A 23,697-nucleotide genomic window follows, 5' to 3' on the forward strand; every position below is an offset into this window, starting at 1 on the left:
TGCACAGACAATACCACTCCGATGATCCATGCATGAATCTTATCAGAACAATCCTTAAGTAAATATTGTTTGTCCTTGCCATTCTGACTACCATCTGAGGTCTATGGGTAACTTAACCGCTTCAGCCCCGGACCATTTTGGTGGTCAAAGACCAGGCCACTTTTTGCGATTTGGCACTGCGTCGCTTTAACTGACAATTGTGCGACGTGGCTCCCAAACAAAATTGACGGACGTCCTTTTTTTTCACACAAAAAGAGCTTTCGTTTGGTGGTATTTGATCACCGTTTGCGTTTTTTGTTTTTTTTTGCGCTATAAACAAAAAAAGAGCGACAATTTTGAAAAAGATGCAATATTTTTTACGTTTTGCTATAATAAATATCCCCCAAAAATATATAAAAAAACATTGTTTTCCACAGTTTAGGCCGATAGGTACTCTTCTACATATTTTCGGTAAAAAAAAAATCGCAATAAGCGTTTATTGATTGGTTTGCGCAAAAGTTATAGCGGACTGTTTTATGGCATTTTTATTATTATTTTTTTTTTTACTAGTTATGGCGATGATCATGATCGGCGATTTTTATCGGGACTGCGACAATATGGCGGCCACTATTTTGGGGCCATTGTCATTTTTACAGCCATCAGTGCTATAAAAATGCACGGATCACTGTAAAAATGACATTGGCAGTGAAGGGGTTAACCACTGGGTGGCGCTGCAGGGGTTAAGTGTTCCCTAGGACGTGATTCTTACTGTTAGGGGGCGTGGCTACACGTGACACGTCACTGATGACCGTTCCCGATCACGGGGAACGGTCATCAGTGACAGTGTTACTAGGCAGAGTAGGGAAATGCCTTGCTTACAAGGACATTCCCCTGTTCTGCCCTTGCCGACCGCAATCGCGGAACTCCCGGAAACATCAAGTTCCCGGGACCCATTGGGCGGCAGATTTGAATGGACTTACCCGTACTTAATTTTTCATTTCCTAGAGCCTAGTTTCACACTGCTGCAAATTCAAAATCGCGGTAAAATGTGCGATTTTACCGCGATTTTGCCGCGATTTAATGTAAATCGCGGCCCGAAATCGCAAAAAGTAGTACAGGAACTACTTTTTGAAATCGCAGATGCGGCGTCGCACTGATTAGGACAGTGCCATTGCCGACAATTGCCGCCGATTTGAGATGCGATTTGACATGTCAAATCGCATCTCAAATCGTTCCAAATCGTACCCAGTGTGAACCAGGGCTAAATGATTTTTTGCCTTGCAATATACCTTTTGAATATGTTAGCAAATTTTACTACTCCAGGAGAGTAAATTGCCTAGCACAGCCCCTCCTTGTATATCACAGCTCTCTCCTCCTTTAGGCCCCTTTCACATGGGGCAGTGGAGGGGCGGTGACGGTATAGCGGCGCGATTTTTAGGATCGCCATCACTGCTATAGAGTAATACTTGAGTGACAGCTCTGAGTCTGCTTTGGCGGCTGACAACACATCCAAGATGGCGGCTCTCAGCAACAGTCTGCACAAAGGAGGCTTTCACAGCTAAACAATTTGCATAAAATAAGTGAACTGCATACATAATATTAAAGGGGATGTAAACTTTCAGATTTTTTCATTAAGGTGAAAAAATACCTTGCAGTGTCCGGGCCCCACTCCCCCCCCCCTTTTCCTTACCTGAGCCCTAAATTTCTGTGGGCACGATCCCGCATCGCTCTCTCCATGGGTTCTCGGCTCTTCATTGGATAGATTGATAGCAGTGCAGCCATTGGCTCCCGCTGCTGTCAATCAAATACAATGACGCAGGCGCCGGGGGCGGGGCCGAGTCCTACACTCGGCGTCTATGGAAGCTGAGTGTATGACACAGGAGTGCGCCCGCAAGGTTACCCCCTCGGAAGAGAGCTTCCCAGAGGGGGCAATCTAATGTGGGGAGGCGCTGTGAGAGCCGGCCTGGGACCCCAGAACAAGAGGATCAGGGCCACTCTGTGAAAAATGAATTGCACAGTGGAGGTAAGTATGATATATTTGTTATTTAAAAAAAACACGTGAACCTTTTGTGTCACTTTAAGGCTTCATGTACACTGCTGCTAGTAAACGGACGTTTAGGATCAGTTGGGCGTTTTTTTCAGCTGCCCTGAACTCTCCTCTATGTTATCTTATCAGTACATGTGCACAGGGTCGTTTATAAGACGTTTCTAGACAGTTGAGTTTGGAAAGCAAAAAAATGCGTTCAGGACGGATATTCAGAGGCATTTGAAACGCCAACGCCTGTTACAGCTTGTAAACGCGGTAACTCGTGTTTAGTCCTGTTTCGTTTACTGTATAGGTATAGACGTTTTTAATTTTTTACTATTTTGAAGAAAAAAAAAGCTTCTAAATGCAAACGCGGCTAAACATGACTAAATGCGGCATGCAAAACTGATGTTTATACATCGGTTACTATCTGTCAAGTTATATCGCTCAGGAGAGGTTGTAAAATATCCCGTGTACATTAAGCCCAAGAGAACATTGTTGTTGAAATTAATGAAATGTCTCTTTAAAGCAAACCTGTCAAGAAACATAGAATTCCAAACGCAGCCCTAAACTTGGCTCGGTACCCCCAATTTTCTATAATTACATTATTCAGCCCTCTATATGCTACACGTGACACCTGTGCCTCCAATCCGATTTAAAGGGGAGTTCCAGGCTTTTTTTTATGTTTATTAAAAGTCAGCAGCTACAAAAAGTGTAGCTGCTGGCTTTTAATAAACAGACACTCACGTTCCAGCATCGCGCCGCCCGGAGCTCCGCTCCTCTCCCCCCCTCTCCGGCCGGCGCCTCCATTCCTAGTGTGGGCACCCGGCCGTGACAGCTTTCGGCTTCATGGCCGGGCACTCACTGCGCATGCGTGCGATCACCTGGGACCTGTCACGTGTCCCAGGAGATCGCCTACAGGGAGGGGCCACCGTAGGCGATATGACGTATCGCCTAAGCGGTCCCTGGGCGGAAGGAGGAAGTGGGACAGGAAGTCCCACTCCTACTGAAGCCCCCACTCCCCCACCAAAAAAATGACATGCCAAATGTGGCATGTAAGGGGGCGAGGCATGGTTTAAGCAGAAGTTCCACTTTTGGGTGGAACTCCGCTTTAAGCTGTCTGTCTCCATGGGGTGTGATAAACTTCACAATATAACACCTCGTGGGCGGGGTTTAATAACAAAGTATATGTGTGATTTCTCTGGGATTGGGCATATTAAAAAGGGTGGTGCCCTACACGACTTAGGGCTGTAAATATATAAAGGGTGGGTGAACAGCGAATTGGTACCCCCATACGTTGCTGTATTTCTTGGCATTGGGTTATAACTTTCCTTCTGCCTGTTTTTATAGGCTCAGCGCATATCGTTGCCAGGAGAGGACACGCCTGTGGAAACGCAACTGGTGGCAAGTGTACAGGAGGAGGAAAAAGCTATCCACACTTATCAGGAAGCTTTTCAGAAGATCAAGGAGGCCACCGGGGTCACTGACACACAGGTAAGGGGTTTCTCGATTTGGGGGTAAAGAGAAGGTTCCAATACAGGCTAGATGACAATGGATAATACTTTACCTGAAAAGTAAAAAGGTTGATTGACACATTTATGTGAGGCTATGGTGTTGTTTACTAAAACTGGAGAGTGCAAAAACTGGTGCAGCTGTGCATTGTAGCCAATCAGCTTGTTCAATTAAAGTGGTTGTAAACCCTTGACAACCACTTTTACCTACAGGTAAGCTTAGATTAAGGCTTACCTGTAGGTGCTCGTAATATCTCCTAAACCTCCACGGTTTAGGAGATATTTACAAAGGAGACGGGGGCGCATGCGCCGTAGAAAAAACGGCGCTGGCGCACTTTAGAAACGGCGATCGTGCCGTTTCTAAAGGAGATCGTGCCGTGACTGGCGGCTCCTGCGCGCATGCGTGGGAGTGACGTCATCGCGACTCTGGCAAAACACTCTCCCTGTGCCACGATACCCGGAAGGAAGAGGGTGAAAGATGGACGCTTCGTGGAACAGGGTACAGCGGTGACATCGTAGGCTTCCGTTTCAGGTAAGTGACACATAATGGGCTACTATGCAATGCAAAGTAGCCCATTATGCTTTACCTTTGCAGGGAAACAAAGAGGAAGTAAAACCCATCAGGGTTTATACTTCCTCTTTAAAGTGGTTGTAAAGGTAAATGTTTTTTCACCTTAAAGCGGATGTGCCATTAAAAAAAATATTAAAAGCCAGCAGCTACAAATACTGCAGCTGCTGACTTTTAATATTAGGACACTTACCTGTCCTGGAGTCCAGCGCTGATCGCAGCAGAGCACGAGCGATCGCTCGTCACTCTGCTGCTCCCCCGCCATCCACGCTGAGGGAACCAGGAAGTGAAGCGCTGCGGCTTCACTGCCCGGTTCCCTACGGCGCATGCGCGAGTCGCGCTGCGCCCGCCGATTGGCTCACACGCTGTGTGCTGGGAGCTGAGTGTTCCCAACACACAACGGGCGACAGACGGGAAGTCAGAAAAACCCGTCTTTCGCCCGTAGCGTGTGGCCGGAAGTGGGTGCAAATACCTGTCTTTAGACAGGTATCTGCACCCCCCTCCCCCCTGAAAGGTCTCAAATGTGACACCGGAGGGGGGGAGGACTCCACTTTAGGGTGGAGAACCGCTTTAATGCATCCTATGAATCCTATGAATCCCATTGAATTCCATATAGACGAATGGAATTTCCATCGGAAAACAAGAGAACATGTTCTCTTTCTAAGTCCGTCGGAATTTCTGATGGAAAAAGTCCGATGGGGCACACACACGGTCAGAATATCCGATGAAAAAATTCCGTCTGACTTTTTCCATCGGTGTGTATGCGGCAATACTGTAAATAAGCCTTTCCGAAGGGAGCTGCGGTGGCTCAACGCGATTGGCACTGCGCTGACAAGCCATTCACCTCTGCAGCTAGGGGTTCGAATCCCGGTCTCGGCTACATGTGAATTGAGTTTGGTGGTCTCAGCCCGGCTCCCAGTGGGCGAGGTAAGCCTGCGCTTAGTATGCCCACCCCCCTCCCACAAAAACCACCACACTTACACGCACTCGAAATTGGGTTAACATGCACGCACTTTGACCATGCGGTCTCTAAAAAGAGAGGCGAAGGACTAACGGGGCTGGTTGAGCGGGCTAGATCCTCTCACTCCCTTATAGGGAGTCCCTCTGCCCCGTTGGGCTTCAAAGCGGAGCAGGTAGGGCGGGCTATGTGGGAGGACCCCCTCACACACCCGCCATTGCTACCCAGGGCATGGAGAAAGGTGACAGAATGCCTCTGGGGGAGGCCGGCCTACCCCAACTCCTGCAGTCTGGCTCCTCTCTCGAGCACAAAATACACAAAAATAAAAAAAAATAAAAAAAATAAGCCTTTCCGTATGTGAAAGGTAAACCCCTTTTTCTCCTGGTGCAAAGAATACCCCCTTGTCTTTTGCAGGAGTTTTCTTTGGCTGCATATTTGGGTGACACATGCCCAACGCAGGAATTCAAATCATTCAGCTTGATATGACTTCCCCAGGTTTTGAGTTGCATATTCAGGTGAAGATGGCCCAAAGCAGGAACCCAAATCATTCATCTTGGTATGATTTTCCCAGGTTTTGAATTTCAGAAGGCTGAGGCTTGCTGTGGTCTATCTAGATATAGTGAGATCTGGGTGGGGTTCTCATAAATTGAGGTCAAGTCTGTATTTGTTCTGCAGGAATGCATTATGTGTAACTACAATCATAGGGATACTTTATCTCCGAGCAGACTAATGTAACTGATTTATTTTCTGTGTCCCGCTATGGAATCAGGAAGTGGTCAGGCGTTTTGTAGCGCAAGGAGAGACTTATCGACACCTGGAGGAACTGAAGAGCGAGAATGAGAAGACCCTGGTGAGGCTGAAGGAAGAAAAGGAGAGGCTGCAGGACATCTTCCAAGAGCTCAAATACTCAGGAGAGGCCAAGCTATCCAGGTAGATCATTCATAGAATCACACTGATCACGGTCCTTGTATTGGATGGCGGATGGTAGGTACCATTTTAGATGAAGAATGGTCTTTTCAGAGTAAACCAGCGCCTAAACATTCTAAGACCCAGATTCACGTAGAATGGCGTATCTTTGTGCGGGCGTAACGTATCCTATTTACGTTACACCTCCGCAACTTTGACAGGCAAGTGCAGTATTCTCAAAGCAAAGTTGCGGCGGCGTAGCGTAAATTAAGCCGGCGTAAGCCTGCCTAATTCAAATGTGGAAGATGTGGGCGTGTGTTATGTAAATTTCTTGCGGACCCCACGTAAATGACGCTTTTTACGAACGGCGCATGCCCCGTCCGTGAAAGTATCCCAGTGTGCATGCTCCAAATGAACCCGCAATAAGCCAATGCTTTCGACGTGAACGTAAATGACGCCCAGCCCTATTCGCGAACGACTTACGCAAACGACGTAAAACGTAAAAAATTGGACGATGTTCCCGACGTCCATACCTAACATTGGTACGCCTCATCTACGCCTCATAGAGCAGGGGTAACTTTACGCCGGAAAAAGCCTTACGTAAACGGCGTATCTGTACTGCGACGGCCGGGCGTACGTTCGTGAATTGGCGTATCTTGCTGATTTACATATTTCTAGGCGTAAATCAGCATACACGCACCTAGTGGCCAGCGTAAATATGCAGTTAAGATATGACGGCATAGGAGACTTACGCTGGTCGTATCTTATACTAATTCTGGCGTATCTGATTCTTTGAATCAGGCGCCAAGATGCAACGCTTCAGACTCTGACATACGACGGTGTATCTGGAGATACGCCGTCGTATCTCCTACGTGAACCCGGGCCACACTGTTTTATCCTTTTAAAGACCCCACGAGTGGAAGAAAAATATGTGTTGATCTGACAGAAAATGCTCCTAAATTCTGTTGTGAGCTGACAACACAGCATCTTTTGTTGACTGAGTGGTGTCAGCCCTGCCCAGTTCTCTCTTACCAAACTTTTCAGACCTACCCACTCTCCCATCTCCTTAACATAAAGAGGCCTTTCACACTGCCAGCGCCTGAAAAATGATGGTAAACCGATGCTAAAACTAGCGGCATTTACTTTTTTTTTTCGGGCGCTAGCGGGGCGTTTTAACCCCCGCTAGTGGCCGAATAAAGGGTTTCAAGCGCACACAAAACGCTGCTGCCAAGGCGCTTTAGGAGTGGTGTTTTCACCGCTCCAAAAGTGCTGCAAAGAAGCTGCTTGCAGGTTAATCATTCTGTAGCCCCAAGAACTAGGGGCCAGATTCACAAAAGAGATACGACGGCGTATCTCCTGATACGCCGTCGTATCTCTGTGATCCGCCCGTCCTAACTATACGGCTGATTCATAGAATCAGGTTACGCATAGATAGCCCTAAGATTTGACAGGTGTAATTGACTTACACCGTCGGATCTTCGGATGCAATTCTAGGCCGGCCGCTAGGTGGCGAGGCCATTGCGGTCAGCGTAGAATATGCAAATGACTAGTTACGCCGATTCACGAACGTCCGCACTGCCCGTCGATCTAAATTTACGTTGTTTCCGTCGAGATACGCGTCGTAAAGTTAGGGCTGCCTCCTAGTTGTTCTAAGCAATGTTAAGTATGGCCGTCGTTCCCGCGTTGAAACGTTAACGTCTAAACAAATGACGTCCGTGCGACGTCATTTAGCGCAATGCACGTCGGGTAATTTTCCCGACGGAGCATGCGCAGCACATTCGGCGCAGGAACGCGCCTAATTTAAATGGTGCCCGCCCCATTTGAATTAGGCGGGCTTGCGCCGAGCGCATTTACGTTACACCGCCGCAAGTTTACAGGTAAGAGCTTTGTGAATCAGGCACTTACGCTGTAAACCTGCGGCGGTGTAGCGTAAATGGGATACGTTACGCCGCCGCGGAGTAACGTAAATGTCTCTGAATCTGGCCCTAAGGCCCCGTACACACGACCGAACATGTCCGCTGAAACTGGTCCGCTGACCAGTTTCCGCGGACATGTTCGGTCGTGCGTACGGCCGACCGGACAATTTTCCGGCGGATCGGACAGGTTTCCAGCGGACAAATGTTTCTTAGCATGCTAAGAAACATGTCCGCTGGAAGCCTATCCGTCGGACATCTGTACAGACTCACCGGACATGTCCGATCGGCCGAAAGCCCTCGCATGCGTCGAAGTGATTAGACGCATGCGCGGCGACGGCGTGGCCACGTCACCGCGTATCGTGTCTGGCGGATTTCTGTTTGATAGTGTGTACAACCATCAGACAGAAATCTCCGAGCGGACATGTCCGCTGAAAACGGCGGACCGTTTTCAGCGGACAGTCCGTCCGTGTGTACGAGGCCTTAGAGGGCTAATTACTCTATTTGAGATAGCAGAGGAAGTGAGCACTGGACAGAAGATAGATCCTAATTTCAGACCTGAAACTCCAATTTTAAAACCTCATAGGACTTTTTTTTTTTTTTTTTTTTAATAAGGCCCCTTTCACATGGGGCAGCGGAGGTGCGGTGGCGGTATAGCGGCGTTAGAAATAGCGGCGCTATACTGTCGGAATTGCTGCGGGATTCAGCCACTTGCGGTGCGGTATTAACCCTGCTAGCGGCCGATAAAGGGTTGATACTGCCTGCAATGCGCCTCTGCAGAGGTGCATTGCAGGCGGTATTACCGCGGTTTCCCATTGTTTTAAATGGGAAGGAGCGGTATACATACCGCTCCAAAGATGCTGCTTGCAGGAGATTTTTTTCTCTCCTGTCAGCGCATCGCCTCAGTGTGAAAGCCCTCAGGCTTTTACATTGAGAAGGCTGGGCAGGATTTTTTCAGGCGGTATTTAGGCGCTATTTTTAGCGCTGTATCGCCTGAAAAACTCCTCAGTGTGAAAGGGGCCTAAGGATCCTTATACCTGTTGAGCTTTGTGAACTGAGCCTATTAATGTCTTCTTCCACACTTACAGTGGCCAGCAGGTACTGGAAGAGCTTCAAAGCCACCTTCAGAAGGAGGAGAAGAGACGAGACAAGTGTAAGGAGGATCTGGAGAGAATGTCCAAAATCCTGAGCACTGCAAAGTCAGGAATGGAGCATCTGACCACCAAAGTCCAGCACATCAAGGTGGTGAGTGTCCTGCCGCTTCTATGGGTGCTAATATTGAAATAATGGAATGTACGTATAGATTAAAGGATTCAATTGCAGGCAAACAGGTAAATAACCAGTTAAAATATAAATACCGTATGCGCAATGTTTTCCCTGCCTATGGATTTGTAATCATGTACTAAAACCCTACCACACTGCATAGTGTGACAACACTTTGTATCTGATTTCAGTTTCTTTGTCACCTGCCTGCTCATTGGGCATCATCAAATTTAATGGGCTTCCTTAGCAAACGTTAACGCGTATATGGTAACGGACTGCAACATATATACTGTAAAATTATTGTTTAAATGGACCCATAACCCCTTTGTGACCCTATACAACTTTTTTTATATCAAGATACAGGGCCGTCTTAATAGCATCATGGGCCCCTGGGCAAAGTAATGCTCTGGGGCCCCTACAATGGAGACAGTGCAGGTAAACAGATATAAAGTAGGTAGGAGGCAGACAAGCTCCACCCCTTTTGGGTGGAGCTCCGCATTAATTACATGAACAATCATTCTGTACAGCAAAGAAACAGTGTGGAAAATACTACATACATAAAAGTAACAAGCTGTCCTGTGCATATAATATATCTGCTAGATTGATGCCTCCCCAGCACTCTGACCCCTCTACACCCCAGATACCCCCCCCCCCCCAGCACTCTGACCCCTCTACACCCCAGATACCCCCCCCCCCAGCACTCTGACCCCTCTACACCCCAGATATCCCCCCCAGCACTCTGACCCCTCTACACCCCAGATACCCCCCCCCCAGCACTCTGACCCCTCTACACCCCAGATACCCCCCCCCCAGCACTCTGACCCCTCTACACCCCAGATACCCCCCCCAGCACTCTGACCCTTCTACACCCCAGATACCCCCCCCAGCACTCTGACCCCTCTACACCATAGATATCTCCCCAGCACTCTGACCCCTCTACACCCCAGATATCCCCCCCAGCACACTGACCCCTCTACACCCCAGATATCCCCCAAGAACTCTGACCCCTTTATACCATAGATATCTCCCCAGCACTCTGACCCCTCTACACCGTAGATATCCCCCCAGCACTCTGACCCCTCTACACCATAGATATCTCCCCAGCACTCTGACCCCTCTACACGCGCGCGCATGCTCAGTATCACGTCAAATTTTCTCCCTAAATTACGCCGGCTCAATGCTTAGTCGACATGAACGTAACCTACGCCCATCCCCATTCACGTACGACTTACGCAAATGACGTAAAATACGACGCTGTTCCGACGTTTCTGACGTCCATACCTTAACATGACTTACCCCTGCTTTATGAGGGGTAAAGTTACGCTGGTCGTACGCCTTACGTAAACAGCGTATATTAATACGCTGGGCGCAAGTAAGTTCGTGAATCGGCGTATCTAGCTCATTTGCATATTCAACGCGGAAATATACGGAATGCGCCCCTAGCGGCCAGCGTAAATATGCACCCAAGATACGACGGCGTAGGAGACTTACGCCGCTCGGTTTCTAGGCAACAGTGAGGCGTATCTGATTCTATGAATTAGGCGCATAGATGCGACGCCTCACATTCGGACTTACGGCGGCGTATCAGGAGATACGCCGTCGTGCTGTAAGTCCTTTGTGAATCTGGGCCATAGTGTCTACAAAATAGGTGATAGATTTATGACTTTTTTTTTATTAGTAATGGTAATTTTTATCGTGACTGCGACATTATGGCGGACACATCGGACACTTTTGACACTATTTTGGGACCATTGTCATTTTCACAGCAATCAGTGCTATAAAAATGCACTGATTACTGTGTGAATGACACTGGCAGGGAAGGGGTTAACCACTAGGGGGCGATCAAGGGGGTAAGTGTGTCCTAGGGAGTGATTCTAACTGTGTGGGGGATGGGCTACCACTGACATGACAGCAATCACTGCTCCCGACGACAGGGAGCAGTAGATCCAGAGCCGTCTTTAATGTTGATTGGACCCTGGGCAACAAAAATTCTTGCCCCTCCCCATACAATTTTGCTCTCCACCTGCTCTGAGACATACAATAAATATCAGCTAGACTTAAAATCAGTTTAATGTATCAGATCAGGCAGTGATTGCGACTGGTTGCCAGAGGTTACAGCATATCATTACCACTTACTGACTGGTAAGCACACATTACAGCTCACTGATTAGTTGCTAGAGGTTACAGCACATGATTTCTTCTTGTTTATTGGTTGCTAGAGTTTATTGGTTGCTAGAGATTACTGTACAGTAATACTGCTTGCTCACTGATTGGTTGCTAGAGGTTACAGCACATCATCTCTTCACTGCAGAGGGTCATGATATACATATGAATGCCACCTTTATTTACATATGAATGACGCCGGCCTCAGCTATGTACATATGAATGACAGTTATTTACATGTAAACACAGGGTCTGCAGGTGAGTCACCTGTACACAACAATAGGGCAGAGCTGGGCAGCATTAGTAGCAGCACTTCACACTGCGATATCAGGACACAGCACAGGACTAAAACTTAAAGGGACAAGGGAATTTAAACTGGGATAGTTGGCAAGTATGAGGCAGCTGCTTTGGGCCCCACAACAATGACAGGGCCCAGGGCAGCTTCCCCTTTTGCCCTGCCTTAAAGACGGCCCTGAGTAGATCCATGTCATGTTGCTAGGCAGAACAGGGAAATGCCTTGTTTACAGAGGAATCTCACCGTTCTGCAGCTCTGTGTCACAATCGCAGGACCCACGGGCACGGTCACAGATTGGCTGTGCTGATGGGTGAATCAAGCGATTTTCTTTCCTTTAACCCATGGTTGAGGGGAAATAATTGCATAATGTATGGCCCGCCTTCCTTTCCCCCTAGCTTCTGTTGGCTGTAAAAAACATACACACTGTTGGTTGAATTATATCTGTAAACAACAGACAGATGTTCCCAAAGTTTATCTGCAGACTTTTATTCCTGTGATTACATTTCTCCCCTTACTTCCTTTTTTTTTTTTTTGTATTGCACAGTTTGTGATCTGTGCCCTTGTGTGCACCTCATGGTGTAATAAAATGCTGATATCTACACAGCATCTGTCTGGCAGAAAAATTTCGTTTTTTTTTCATCACAAAAAAACTACCGTGTATATGCCAAGTTTTTCAGCACATTTTTTTGTGCTGAAAAAGCCCCCCCTCGGCTTATACTCGAGTGAAGGTCCCAATTCGCCTAGTATAAGCCTAGGGTAGGAAATGCAGCAGCTACTGTGTGTGGAAAAGAGGATCAACAATGCCCATTTGCAGCCTCACTGTGCCCATTTGCAGCCTCACTGTGCCCATTTGCAGCCGCACTGTGCCCATCTGCAGTGTCACTGTGCCCATCTGCAGCCTCACTGTGCCCATCTGCAGCCTGACTGTGCCCATCTGCAGCCTGACTGTGCCCATCTGCAGCCTGACTGTGCCCATTTGCAGCCTCACTGTGCCCATCTGCAGCCTCACTGTGCCCATCTGCAGCCTCACTGTGCCCATTTGCAGCCTCCTTCTGCCCATCTGCAGTCTCACTGTGCCCATCTGCAGCCTCACTGTGCCCATCTGCAGCCTCACTGTGCCCATCTGCAGCCTCACTGCAGATGGGTTGGCTTATACAGTACTCAATTATATACAGTAATTTTTTTAGGACATGCGTACAAACAGGTTGGCAAGAATATAATATTAACAAAACAACAATAACAGTGAGAGGTTGCACCTCCTGATGAAGTGGCATTAAGATTGCGCAACTAGTAGAGGATCCTTAATCTATGAGGATAACTCCATTACCAGATACTCCTTTTGGGAAAAACCTATGACTAATTGTATATTGTAAGGTTTAATTTCCCTTTTTATTGAAATATTGATTTTGCTAATTTGTATGTTTTTTGTATTAAATAAATGAGAGTTTTTACTGAAGTTGATTGTTTGCCTATCGGTACCGGGATAGTCCACAAGCTTTTCCTCTTGGTTTGAGTGTGTGTGAGGACAGCCTCAGCAACTGTTCGCAGTCCGCACCCTCTTTCCTCCATTTATTTCTAAGGGGTATGAAAACTTTTTCAAGTCACTGTAAAATGGTGCAAAGAAAAGAGTCTTTTGTTGCCCATAGTAACCAACCAGATCCATACTGTCGTGTTTCTGGTGCAGATTAGAAAATATAATGAAGCTTGTGGTTGGTCAGTATGGACAGCACAAGGTCAGTTGCTTGGCACGCCAACATTTACAAGTCATAGTTTTTCTGAGCAGACAAACGTCTTATCTAGATTTGTGCTTACACAACAAAACATGACTCCAGCAGCTTGGCTCTGCGCCCTTCACATGAGCCGGTACAATGGCCCGAGGCTCAAGCACCAGACTAGTTCTAAAAATGCTGTTATAAGGAACCCGCAGATTTACCGGGAAACGAAAGCCTTTTTAGGCCGGGTGCACATTGGTGCTTTATAGCTAGATTCACATAGAGTTAGGCTGGTGATGTGAAATTTCCTCGGACTTGTGAAAAAATCAGACCCGCGTCACTTCCGGTGCTCGTACGTCAGAGCACAGCTGATCGCGGGTCCACGGCGCATGCGCAGCGCATGCGCAGATGGGGTTTTTGAGTCTGAAAATATCCTTGACTGGTGTAGGCGGGCAGAGGCGGATTCAAGCTCAATTCAGAGACTCGGGTGGGCGGGGCGGAGGCGGTGCAAGAGTTTTAATGACATTATCGGCAGCACCGCCTCCAGCCCCGTCCCTTTACACACAGTAGCCTGCTTGTTCCCATACTATTTTGGTCCGTGAATTTCACAGACTCGGGTAGGCGGGACGGAGGCGGAGCAACAGTTTTAATGCGCAATATTAAAGTCTGTCAAGAAAATGTCTATTTAGGTGGAGAGCTTCTGAATACCTGACCAACAAACAAATTTCCATTTTATTCCTCATTTCAATGGGAAAGTTTAAAGTGCCAAAAAGTAAAGTTCCGCTCTTCTGTATTTTTTTAGGCTCCATGTACACGGGACCATCCTCCCCACCGGCTGCAGGGATCACCCCCCCCCCCCCACCGCCATCCTCCCAGCCGCAGGGATCAACCCCCCCCCCACCGCCATCCTCCCAGCTGTACGAATCACCCCCCCCCCACCGCCATCCTCCCAGCTGTATGAATCACCCCCCCACCGCCATCAATCCAGCTGTACGAATCACCCCCCCCCTCACCGCCATCCTCCCAGCTGCAGGGATCACCCCCCCCCACCGCCATCCTCCCAGCTGTACGAATCACCCCCCCCCTCACCGCCATCCTCCCAGCTGCAGGGATCACCCCCCCCCCCCCACCGCCATCCTCCAAGCTGTAGGGATCACCCCCCCCCCCATCCTCCCAGCTGTACGAATCACCCCCCCCCCCCCACCGCCATCCTCCCAGCTGTACGAATCACCCCCCCCCCACCACCATCCTCGGACCTGTGAAAAAATCGGACCGCGTCACTTCCGGTGTTCGTACGTCAGGAGCACAGCTGATCGCTGGTCCAAGGCGCATGCGCAGATGCTTTTTTTTGGTCCGTGAATATCCTAGACTGGGGTAGGTCACTTGTGCCCGTCATACGCAGCCAGTGTGCCCACTATTTGCAGCCACTTGTGCCCGTCATGCGCAGCAGTTGTGCCCTCCATATGCAGTCACTTGTACCCGTCATACGCGGCACTTCCTTCTTCTTCTTTTGTAGCGGCGGCTGTGGCTCCTGTGTCCGCTTGGCTCCTCAGGCTTCCTTTGTCATGTCTCCTTTTCCGCCAAAGCGTTAGGCATCCAATAGGATCGCCTAAAGCTTTGGCCAATCGGGAGACAGGTTTTACTGACCTGCCTGCTGATTGGCAAGGAGGAACTTTGGTGTGAAAATAGCTTCTGGCTCTTATCACGTGCTTAATAATACACACCCCGCCTATTCCCGCCATAGTATTTCATGTGTCCGGCATCCTGAAAGGGGCCAGGCACATGAATAGGGAGGGCGGCAGAGGTGACGGGGGCGGTGCCCATGCATTGTGGGCCCACCATGCAGGGGCCACCACTGGTCTTTGATCTCTGTCAAGTGCTGGGGTCTGGATCGCCTCCGCTGCTTTTCCTCCAATCGGGCCAAAGAAGCTGAGTGCGAGTTTACCTATAGCCCTCACACTGGAGACTTGCACACCATCATCATGGCATCCCAGGACGGTGGGTATCAGGTCACGGGAGCGCAGAGCGCATGTGTGTCCCGCTTTGGGGTCACTGGTAGCTTAGGGAGAAGGAGATGGCACCTGGGTGTTTGGAGGAGGAGAGGGCCCCTGGGTATCCGTGGGATAAGGAGAGGGCACCTGGGTGTTTGGAGGAGGAGAGGGCCCCTTGGTGGCCATTTAGTGAAGAAGAGGGCCCCTGGGTGGCCGGGGGAGAAGGAGAGAGAACCTGGGTGGTTGGCAGAGAAGGAGTGGGCCCCTGGCTGTTTGAAGGAGAAGGAGATGGGCCACAGTGTGGGCCAAATTGGAAGAGCTGATCCTTGGGTGGTTGGAGGAGGAGAGGGTGCCACCCTTCTCCCCTTAGGACGGGGACAGACACCCTTCTCTCCCGAGAGGTAGGGGACGCCATTCTCTCCCCTGGAGGACAGGGACACCATTCTCTCCCCGGATGACGGGGACACCATTCTCTCCCCCGAGGACGAGGACACCATTCTCTCCCCCGGAGGATGAGGACACCATTCTCTCCCTCAGAGGACGGGGACACCATTCTCTCCCTCAGAGGACGGGGACACCATTCTCCCCCCCGGAGGACAGGGACACCATTCTCTCCCCCAGAGGACGGGGACACCATTCTCTCCCCCAGAGGACGGGGACACCATTCTCTCCCCCAGAGGACTGGGACACCATTCTCTCCCCCGAGGACACCATTCTCTCCCCGGAGGACGAGGACACCCTTCTCTCCCCAGATGTAGGGGACACCATTCTCTCCCCTGGAGGACGAGGACACCATTCTCTCCCCTGGAGGACGAGGACACCATTCTCTCCCCCGGAGGACGAGGACACCGGGGCTGGACAGGGAGAGGAGGTGAGCGCTGTGGGGAACCAGAGCATCATGAGGGACAGGGGATAGAGGCACATGGGGGACCAGAGCATCATGGGGGGGGGGGGGGGGGGATAGAGGAGTAGGAGAGGAACAGAGAAGCATGTGTGGGAACAGAGAAGCATGTGTGGGAACAGAGAAGCAGGGGGGGGTATCAGTGGAGCACAGGGGGGGACCAGAGAAGCATGAGGGTAAGAGGAGCATGGGGGGGGGGATAGAGAAGCATGTGGGGGAACAGAGAAGCAGGGGGAGAACCAGAGGAGCAGAGAGGGGGACAGAGGCGCATGGGGGCCGGCCGCCATGGGAGAGACTTGTCAAAGTGTATGAAGTCCAGGGCAATATTTTTGTCCCAGTCCCAGCCCTGGTGTCCCTGTCCTCCGGGGGAGAGAAGGGTGTCCCCGTCCTCCGGGGGAGAGAAGGGTGTCCCCGTCCTCCGGGGGAGAGAAGGGTGTCCCCGTCCTCCGGGGGAGAGAAGGGTGTCCCCGTCCTCCGGGGAGAGAAGGGTGTCCCCGTCCTCCGGGGGAGAGAAGGGTGTCCCCGTCCTCCGGGGGAGAGAATGGTGTCCCCGTCCTCCGGGGGAGAGAATGGTGTCCCCGTCCTCCGGGGGAGAGAATGGTGTCCCCGTCCTCCGGGGGAGAGAATGGTGTCCCCGTCCTCCGGGGGAGAGAATGGTGTCCCCGTCCTCCGGGGAGAGAAGGGTGTACTCGTCCTCGGGGGAGAGAATGGTGTCCTCGTCCTCCGGGGGAGAGAATGGTGTCCCCGTCCTCTGGGGGAGAGAATGGTGTCCCCGTCCTCTGGGGGAGAGAATGGTGTCCCTGTCCTCCGGGGGAGAGAATGGTGCCGCCCTCCCTATTCATGTGCCTGGCCCCTTTCAGGATGCCGGACGCATGAAATACTATGGCGGGAATAGGCGGGGTGTGTATCATTAAGCACGTGATAAGAGCCAGAAGCTATTTTCACACCAAAGTTCCTCCTTGCCAATCTGCAGGCAGGTCAGTAAAACCTGTCTCCCGATTGGCCAAAGCTTTAGGCGATCCTATTGGATGCCTAACGCTTTGGCGGAAAAGGAGACATGACAGAGGAAGCCTGAGGAGCCAAGCGGACACAGGAGCCACAGCCGCCGCTACAGAAGAAGAAGAAGGAAGTGCCGCGTATGACGGGTACAAGTGACTGCATATGGAGGGCACAACTGCTGCGTATGAAGGGCACAAATGGCTGCAAATAGTGGGCACACTGGCTGCGTATGACGGGCACAAGTGACCTACCCCAGTCTAGGATATTCACGGACCAAAAAAAAGCATCTGCGCATGCGCCTTGGACCAGCGATCAGCTGTGCTCCTGACGTACGAACACCGGAAGTGACGCGGTCCGATTTTTTCACAGGTCCGAGGATGGTGGTGGGGGGGGGGGGTGATTCGTACAGCTGGGAGGATGGCGGGGGGGGGGGGGTGATTCGTACAGCTGGGAGGATGGCGGTGGGGGGGGGGTGATTCGTACAGCTGGGAGGATGGCGGTGGGGGGGGGGTGATTCGTACAGCTGGGAGGATGGCGGTGGGGGGGGGGGTGATTCGTACAGCTGGGAGGATGGCGGTGGGGGGGGGGGGGTGATTCGTACAGCTGGGAGGATGGCGGTGGGGGGGGGGTGATTCGTAAAGCTGGGAGGATGGCGGTTGGGGGGGGGGTGATTCGTACAGCTGGGAGGATGGCGGTGGGGGGGGGGGTGATTCGTAAAGCTGGGAGGATGGGGGTGGGGGGGGGGGTGATTCGTAAAGCTGGGAGGATGGCGGTTGGGGGGGGTGATTCGTACAGCTGGGAGGATGGTGGGTGGGGGGGGGGGGGGTGATTTCGTACAGCTGGGAGGATGGCGGTGGGGTGATTCGTACAGCTGGGAGGATGGCGGTGGGGGGGGGGGTGATTCGTACAGCTGGGAGGATGGCGGTGGGGGGGGGGGTGATTCGGACAGCTGGGAGTGATGGCGGTGGGGGGGGGGGGTTGAGGTGGGGGGGGGGGGTTGATCCCTGCGGCTGGGAGGATGGCGGTGGGGGGGGGGGGTGATTCGTAAAGCTGGGAGGGATGGCAGTGGGGGGGGGGGGGGGGGTGATTCGTACAGCTGGGAGGATGGCGTGTGGGTGGGGGGGTGATTCGTACAGCTGGGAGGATGGCGGGTGGGGGTGGGTGATTCGTAAAGCTGGGAGGATGGCGGTGTGGGGGGGGGGGGGGGGGTGATTCGTAAAGCTGGGAGGATGGCGGTGGGGGGGGGGGTGATTCGTAAAGCTGGGAGGATGGTGGTGGGGGGGGGGGTGATTCGTACAGCTGGGAGGATGGCGGTTGGGGGGGGGGGGGTGATTCGTACAGTCTGGGAGGATTGGGCGGTGGGGGGGGGTGATTCGTAAAGATGGAGGATGGCGGTGGGGGGGGGGTGATTCGTACAGCTGGGAGGATGGCGGTGGGGGGGGGGTGATTCGGACAGCTGGGAGGATGGCGGTGGGGGGGGGGGTGATCCCTGCGGCTGGGAGGATGGCGGTGGGGGGGGGGGTGATTCGTAAAGCTGGGAGGATGGCGGTGGGGGGGGGGGGGTGATTCGTACAGCTGGGAGGATGGCGGTGGGGGGGGGTGATTCGGACAGCTGGGAGGATGGCGGTGGGGGGGGGATGATCCCTGCGGCTGGGAGGATGGCGGTGGGGGGGGGGTGATTCGTAAAGCTGGGAGGATGGCGGTGGGGGGGGGGGGGTGATTCGTACAGCTGGGAGGATGGCGGTGGCGGGGGGGCGGTGCACTCGGGGGGGAATCGTACAGCTGGGAGGATGGCGGTGGGGGGGGGGGGTGACTTCGTAAAGCTGGGAGGGATGGGCGGTGGGGGGGGGGGGTGATTCGTTACAGCTGGGAGGATGGCGGTGGGGGCGGGGGGTGATATGCGTACAGCTGGGAGGATGGCGGTGGGGGGGGGGTGATTCGGACAGCTGGGAGGATGGCCGGTGGGGGGGGGGGGGGTGATTCGTACAGCTGGGAGGATGGCGGTGGCGGGGGGGGGGTGATTCGTACAGCTGGGAGGGATGGCGGTGGGGGGGGGGGTTGATCCCTGCGGCTGGGAGGATGGCGGTGGGGGGGGGGGTGATTCGTAAAGCTGGGAGGATGGCGGGGGGGGGGGGGGGGGGGTGATTCCCGTAAACAGCTGGAGGAGGATGGCGGTGGGGGGGGAGGGGTGATTCGTAACAGCTGAGGAGGATGGCGGTAGGGGGGGGGTGATTCGTTACAGCTGGGAGGATGGCGGTAGGGGGGGGGGGGGTGATTCGTACAGCTGGGAGCGATGGCGGAGGTGGGGGGGGGGGTGAGATTCGTACAGCTGGGAGGATGGCGGTGGGGGGGGGGTGATTCGGACAGCTGGGAGGATGGCGGTTGGGGGGGGGGGTTGATCCCTGCGGCTGGGAGGAATGGCGGTGGGGGGGGGGTTGATCCCGCAGCCGGTGGGAGGATGGTCCCGTGTACATGGAGCCTAAAAAAATACAGAAGAGCAGAACTTTACTTTTTGGCACTTTAAACATTCCATTGAAATGAGGAATAAAATGGAAATTTGTTTGTTGGTCAGGTATTCAGAAGCTCTCCACCCTAAATAGACATTTTCTTGACAGACTTTAATTATTGCGCATTAAAACTGTTGCTCCGCCTCCGTCCCGCCTACCCGAGTCTGTGAAATTCACGGACCAAAATAGTATGGGAACAAGCAGGCTACTGTGTGTAAAGGGACGGGGCTGGAGGCGGTGCTGCCGATAATGTCATTAAAACTCTTGCACCGCCTCCGCCCCCGCCCACCCGAGTCTCTGAATGAGCTTGAATCCGCCTCTGCCCTCCTACACCAGTCAAGGATATTTTCAGACTCAAAAAAACCCATCCCTGCCGCATGCGCCGTGGACACCGCCGATCAGCTGTGCTCTGACGTACGAGCACCGGAAGTGACGCGGGGTCCGATTTTTTTCACAAGTCCGAGGAAATTTCACATCACCGGCGTATCAGTAGATACGCCGACCTAACTCGGAATCTGCGCCGTCCTAAGTTAGTGATTCTCAAACAGAGATACACTTATAGGTGATTCAAATAGACCGCTGCATCCTTTGAGGCGGCGTAGCGTATCGTATTTACACTACGCCGCCGTAGTTAGCTAGGCAAGTACTGTATTCACAAAGTACTTCGCCCTGCTAAGTTACGGCGGCCGTAGCGTAGAATAGGCCGGCGTAAGCGCGCCAAATTTAAATGAGGATGTGGGGGGCGTGTTTTATGTAGATTAACTGTGACCAGACGTGATTGCCCTTTTTTTACGAACGGCGCATGCGCCGTCCGTGCACATATCCCAGTGTGCATTGCGGCAAGGATGTATTGGTTTCGACGTGGACGTAAATTCGTCCAGCCCTATTCACGGACGACTTGCGCAAACGACATAAATTTTAAAATTTCGACGCGGGAACGACGGCCATACTTAACATTGACTAGGCCAGCTATTTGATGGAATAACTTTAAGCCTGAAAATGCCCTTACGTAAACGGCGTATCTTTACTGCAACGGGCGCGCGTACGTTCGTGAATAGGCGTATCTAGTGATTTACATATTCTACGCCGGAGCGCAATGAAGCGCCACCTAGCGGCCAGCTAAATATTGCACCCTAAGATACGACGGCGCAAGCCGTCGTATCTTAGATAGGTTTAAGTGTATCTCAGTTTGAGAATACATTTAAACTTAGGTCGGCGCAGATTTCGAGTTAGGTTGGCGTATCTACTGATACGCCGGCCTAACTCTATGTGAATCTAGCTATTAAACCTATCTAAGATACGACGGCTTGCGCCGTCGTATCTTAGGGTGCAATATTTAGGCTGGCCGCTAGGTGGCGCTTCCATTAAGTTTGGCGTAGTAGAATATGTAAATCACTAGATACGCCTATTCACAAACATACGCTTGCCTGTCGCAGTAAATATACGCCGTTTACGTAAGGCATTTTCAGGCGTAAAGTTATTCCATCAAATAGCTGGACTAGTAATGTTAAGTATGGCCGTCGTTCCCGCGTCGAAATTTGAAAATTTTACGTCGTTTGCGTAAGTCGTCCGTCAATAGGGCTGGATGCAATTTACGTCCACGTCGAAACCAATACGTCCTTGCGGCGTACTTTGCCGCAATGCACACTGGAATATGTACACGGACGGCGCAATATGTTACGTCGGGTCACAGTTAATCAACATAAAACACGCCCCCCACATCCTCATTTGAATTTGGCGCGCTTTCGCCGGCCTATTCACGCTACGCCGCCGTAACTTAGCAGGCAAGTACTTTGTGAATACAGTACTTGCCTAGCTAACTTACGGCGGCGTAGTGTAAATACGATACGCTACGCCGCCGCAAAGATGCGGCGGGCTATTTGAATCCACCTATTAGTCTAGGTTCATTGTCAGTGTGACTTCTGGTGCAACTTTGGCCTCTGGGCGGCTTCATACACAGGTTGTCTATGCAAGCCCGCATTTGAATTCACCAAAATTAGTGCAGGAACTACTTTTTCAAATCGATGTGGCACCGCCAAAGTCGTTGTCGCACTGATTTGAACAGTTGCAATGCCGACAAAAAGGGTACGGACTGGTCATGTGATTTACCTGTCAAATCACATGACAAGTCGCTGTGGTTTATGCTACTAAAAATATCCTGCAATCACCCATGATCAATTGCTAGCGATTAATAATTTCTTGCTATCGAGTGTAGCATGTAGGAGCAATTAATCACTATAGATCGCACAATGCTCTAAATGAATGTGCTCTGTGGTTACTACATATAACTATACAAGAAGCGTTCGCCAGCAATTTTCATTTGACTTGCATTGTATTGTAACCCACTTTATTTCAGTGCCGCTCTATAAATCCTGTATAATAATAGCACAGGCACAATAACAAAAATCAAATGTTTATTTGGTAACTGTACAGTTGATAGACTCCTAACCATTTCCTGTCCAATCCGGCGTCTCTTTAGAAGAAGTTCTGAGGGGGCAGGAAAGATCAGTCGATCACCTGACCACTGTGATTGGCTGTCGCAGTGCTACAGAAAAATTATAACTGGTCACACTCAGAACGCTGGATCACTGTGGCCAAAACCGAACCAAGTAGTGTAAGATGGCTTCGGCTCTGCTCTCCAGCTGCAGGAGAGCAGAGCTGACGTACGCGTTTCGTCCCCTAGTGGGCTTAATCATTGAGGCCTGAGTGTGATCATTTGCCATTTTTTTGTAGCACACGGTAGCCTGACAAGCTGTTTTATATGATCTGCGCCAGTTCATTGCCTGTCATGTTGGATGATATCAGTGATACGTACATTAGAGCGGTGCTGTTTTATGTTTGTCTACATGCCCGTCACAGTGGTCACATGATCTGGAGTTAGGGTGACCACATTCCCAAACGGCCATTCAGGGACCCCCTTCCCAAAAATCAGCTTTTGCTGTAATGAATCAAAGCACAGCTGGGGCAGCGGATGCACGCTCTACCCAGAAGAACTGATCACACCCCCCCCAAAAAGGCAGCCGCATTGCCACTTTACTCATTGACAGCACTTGTCCTGACTGGCTGAGACCCATTTTACCTTGTTCCAATGCTGGCTTTACACTGCCATGCTGTGATTGGACACAAGAGGTGGAATTTATGATTTCTCCAATCACAAGCAGGGGGCGGGGATTGTGCCTCTCCAGACATTCCCGGTCAGGACAAGTGCTGTCAGTGAGTAAAGCGGTCGATGTGGTGGCCTTTTTTGGGGGCAACAGATAGAGGGGGAGGGGTGGCTGTGTCAGCTTCATTCCCGGGGGACACCTGTATTGTCCTGAAATGAAGGTGCCCGGGACCTGGGACTGACCTGCAAAATGCGGGACTGTCCCGGGCAACCTGGGACACGTGGTCACCCTATCCGGAGTGGGTCTCGCCGGCTTTTAGCCAATCATTAGCAGAGACCAAGAACTAGGCCACCTCGGCCTCTGTGCGGTGAGCACACAGTGCACACATGCTCTGAAAACAGGGGCATTGGCTGCCAGGGTCACAAGGTGTGCGGCGTGTGGGCGTAAAGCCCACCCTTTTGCCATTGTATGTATGTGTTAGGCCTGTTGTTAAAGTGGGTTTAAAGTAATTGTAAAGGTTTGCTTATTTTAAACTAAAAAAAACAAACATATCATACTTACCTGCTGTGTACAAGGGTTTTGCACAGAGCAGCCCAAATCCTCCTCTTCTGGGGTGCCCTGCCGGTGCTCCTGGCTCCTCTCCTTCATTGGGTGCCCCCACAGAAAGCCGCTTTCCATGGGGGGAAACCGGGCCGGCGCGCTCCCGAGTCCCGCTGCTGCGTCTTTACAAAGACAGCGGGACATGGCCCGCCCCCTCCCATTTAACTGGATTTGATTGACAGCCAATGGCTCCTGCTGCTATCAGTCTGTCCAATGAGGAGAGAGACAGCGGCTGGAGCTGCTGCACTCGTGCACATGGCTGGAAATGAGGGACTCAGGTAAGAAAAAGGGGGGCTCTGGG

The 23,697-nt window shown here is 51.6% G+C and overlaps 1 protein-coding gene across 2 annotated transcripts in view; it reads left to right on the forward strand.

Moving 5' to 3' along the window:
• ODAD3 (outer dynein arm docking complex subunit 3) overlaps positions 1-23,697 on the forward strand; it is a 72,558-nt gene that overhangs the window by 43,118 nt on the left and 5,743 nt on the right. For both annotated transcript variants that reach the window (XM_040346526.1, XM_040346525.1), the window contains 3 exons: positions 3,356-3,499; positions 5,812-5,972; positions 8,950-9,106. In XM_040346526.1, coding sequence (XP_040202460.1) covers positions 3,356-3,499; positions 5,812-5,972; positions 8,950-9,106 — 462 coding nt within the window. The remainder of the gene's footprint in view (positions 1-3,355; positions 3,500-5,811; positions 5,973-8,949; positions 9,107-23,697) is intronic.

Source organism: Rana temporaria, chromosome 3, assembly GCF_905171775.1.
Source record: "Rana temporaria chromosome 3, aRanTem1.1, whole genome shotgun sequence".
NCBI lineage: Eukaryota > Metazoa > Chordata > Amphibia > Anura > Ranidae > Rana > Rana temporaria.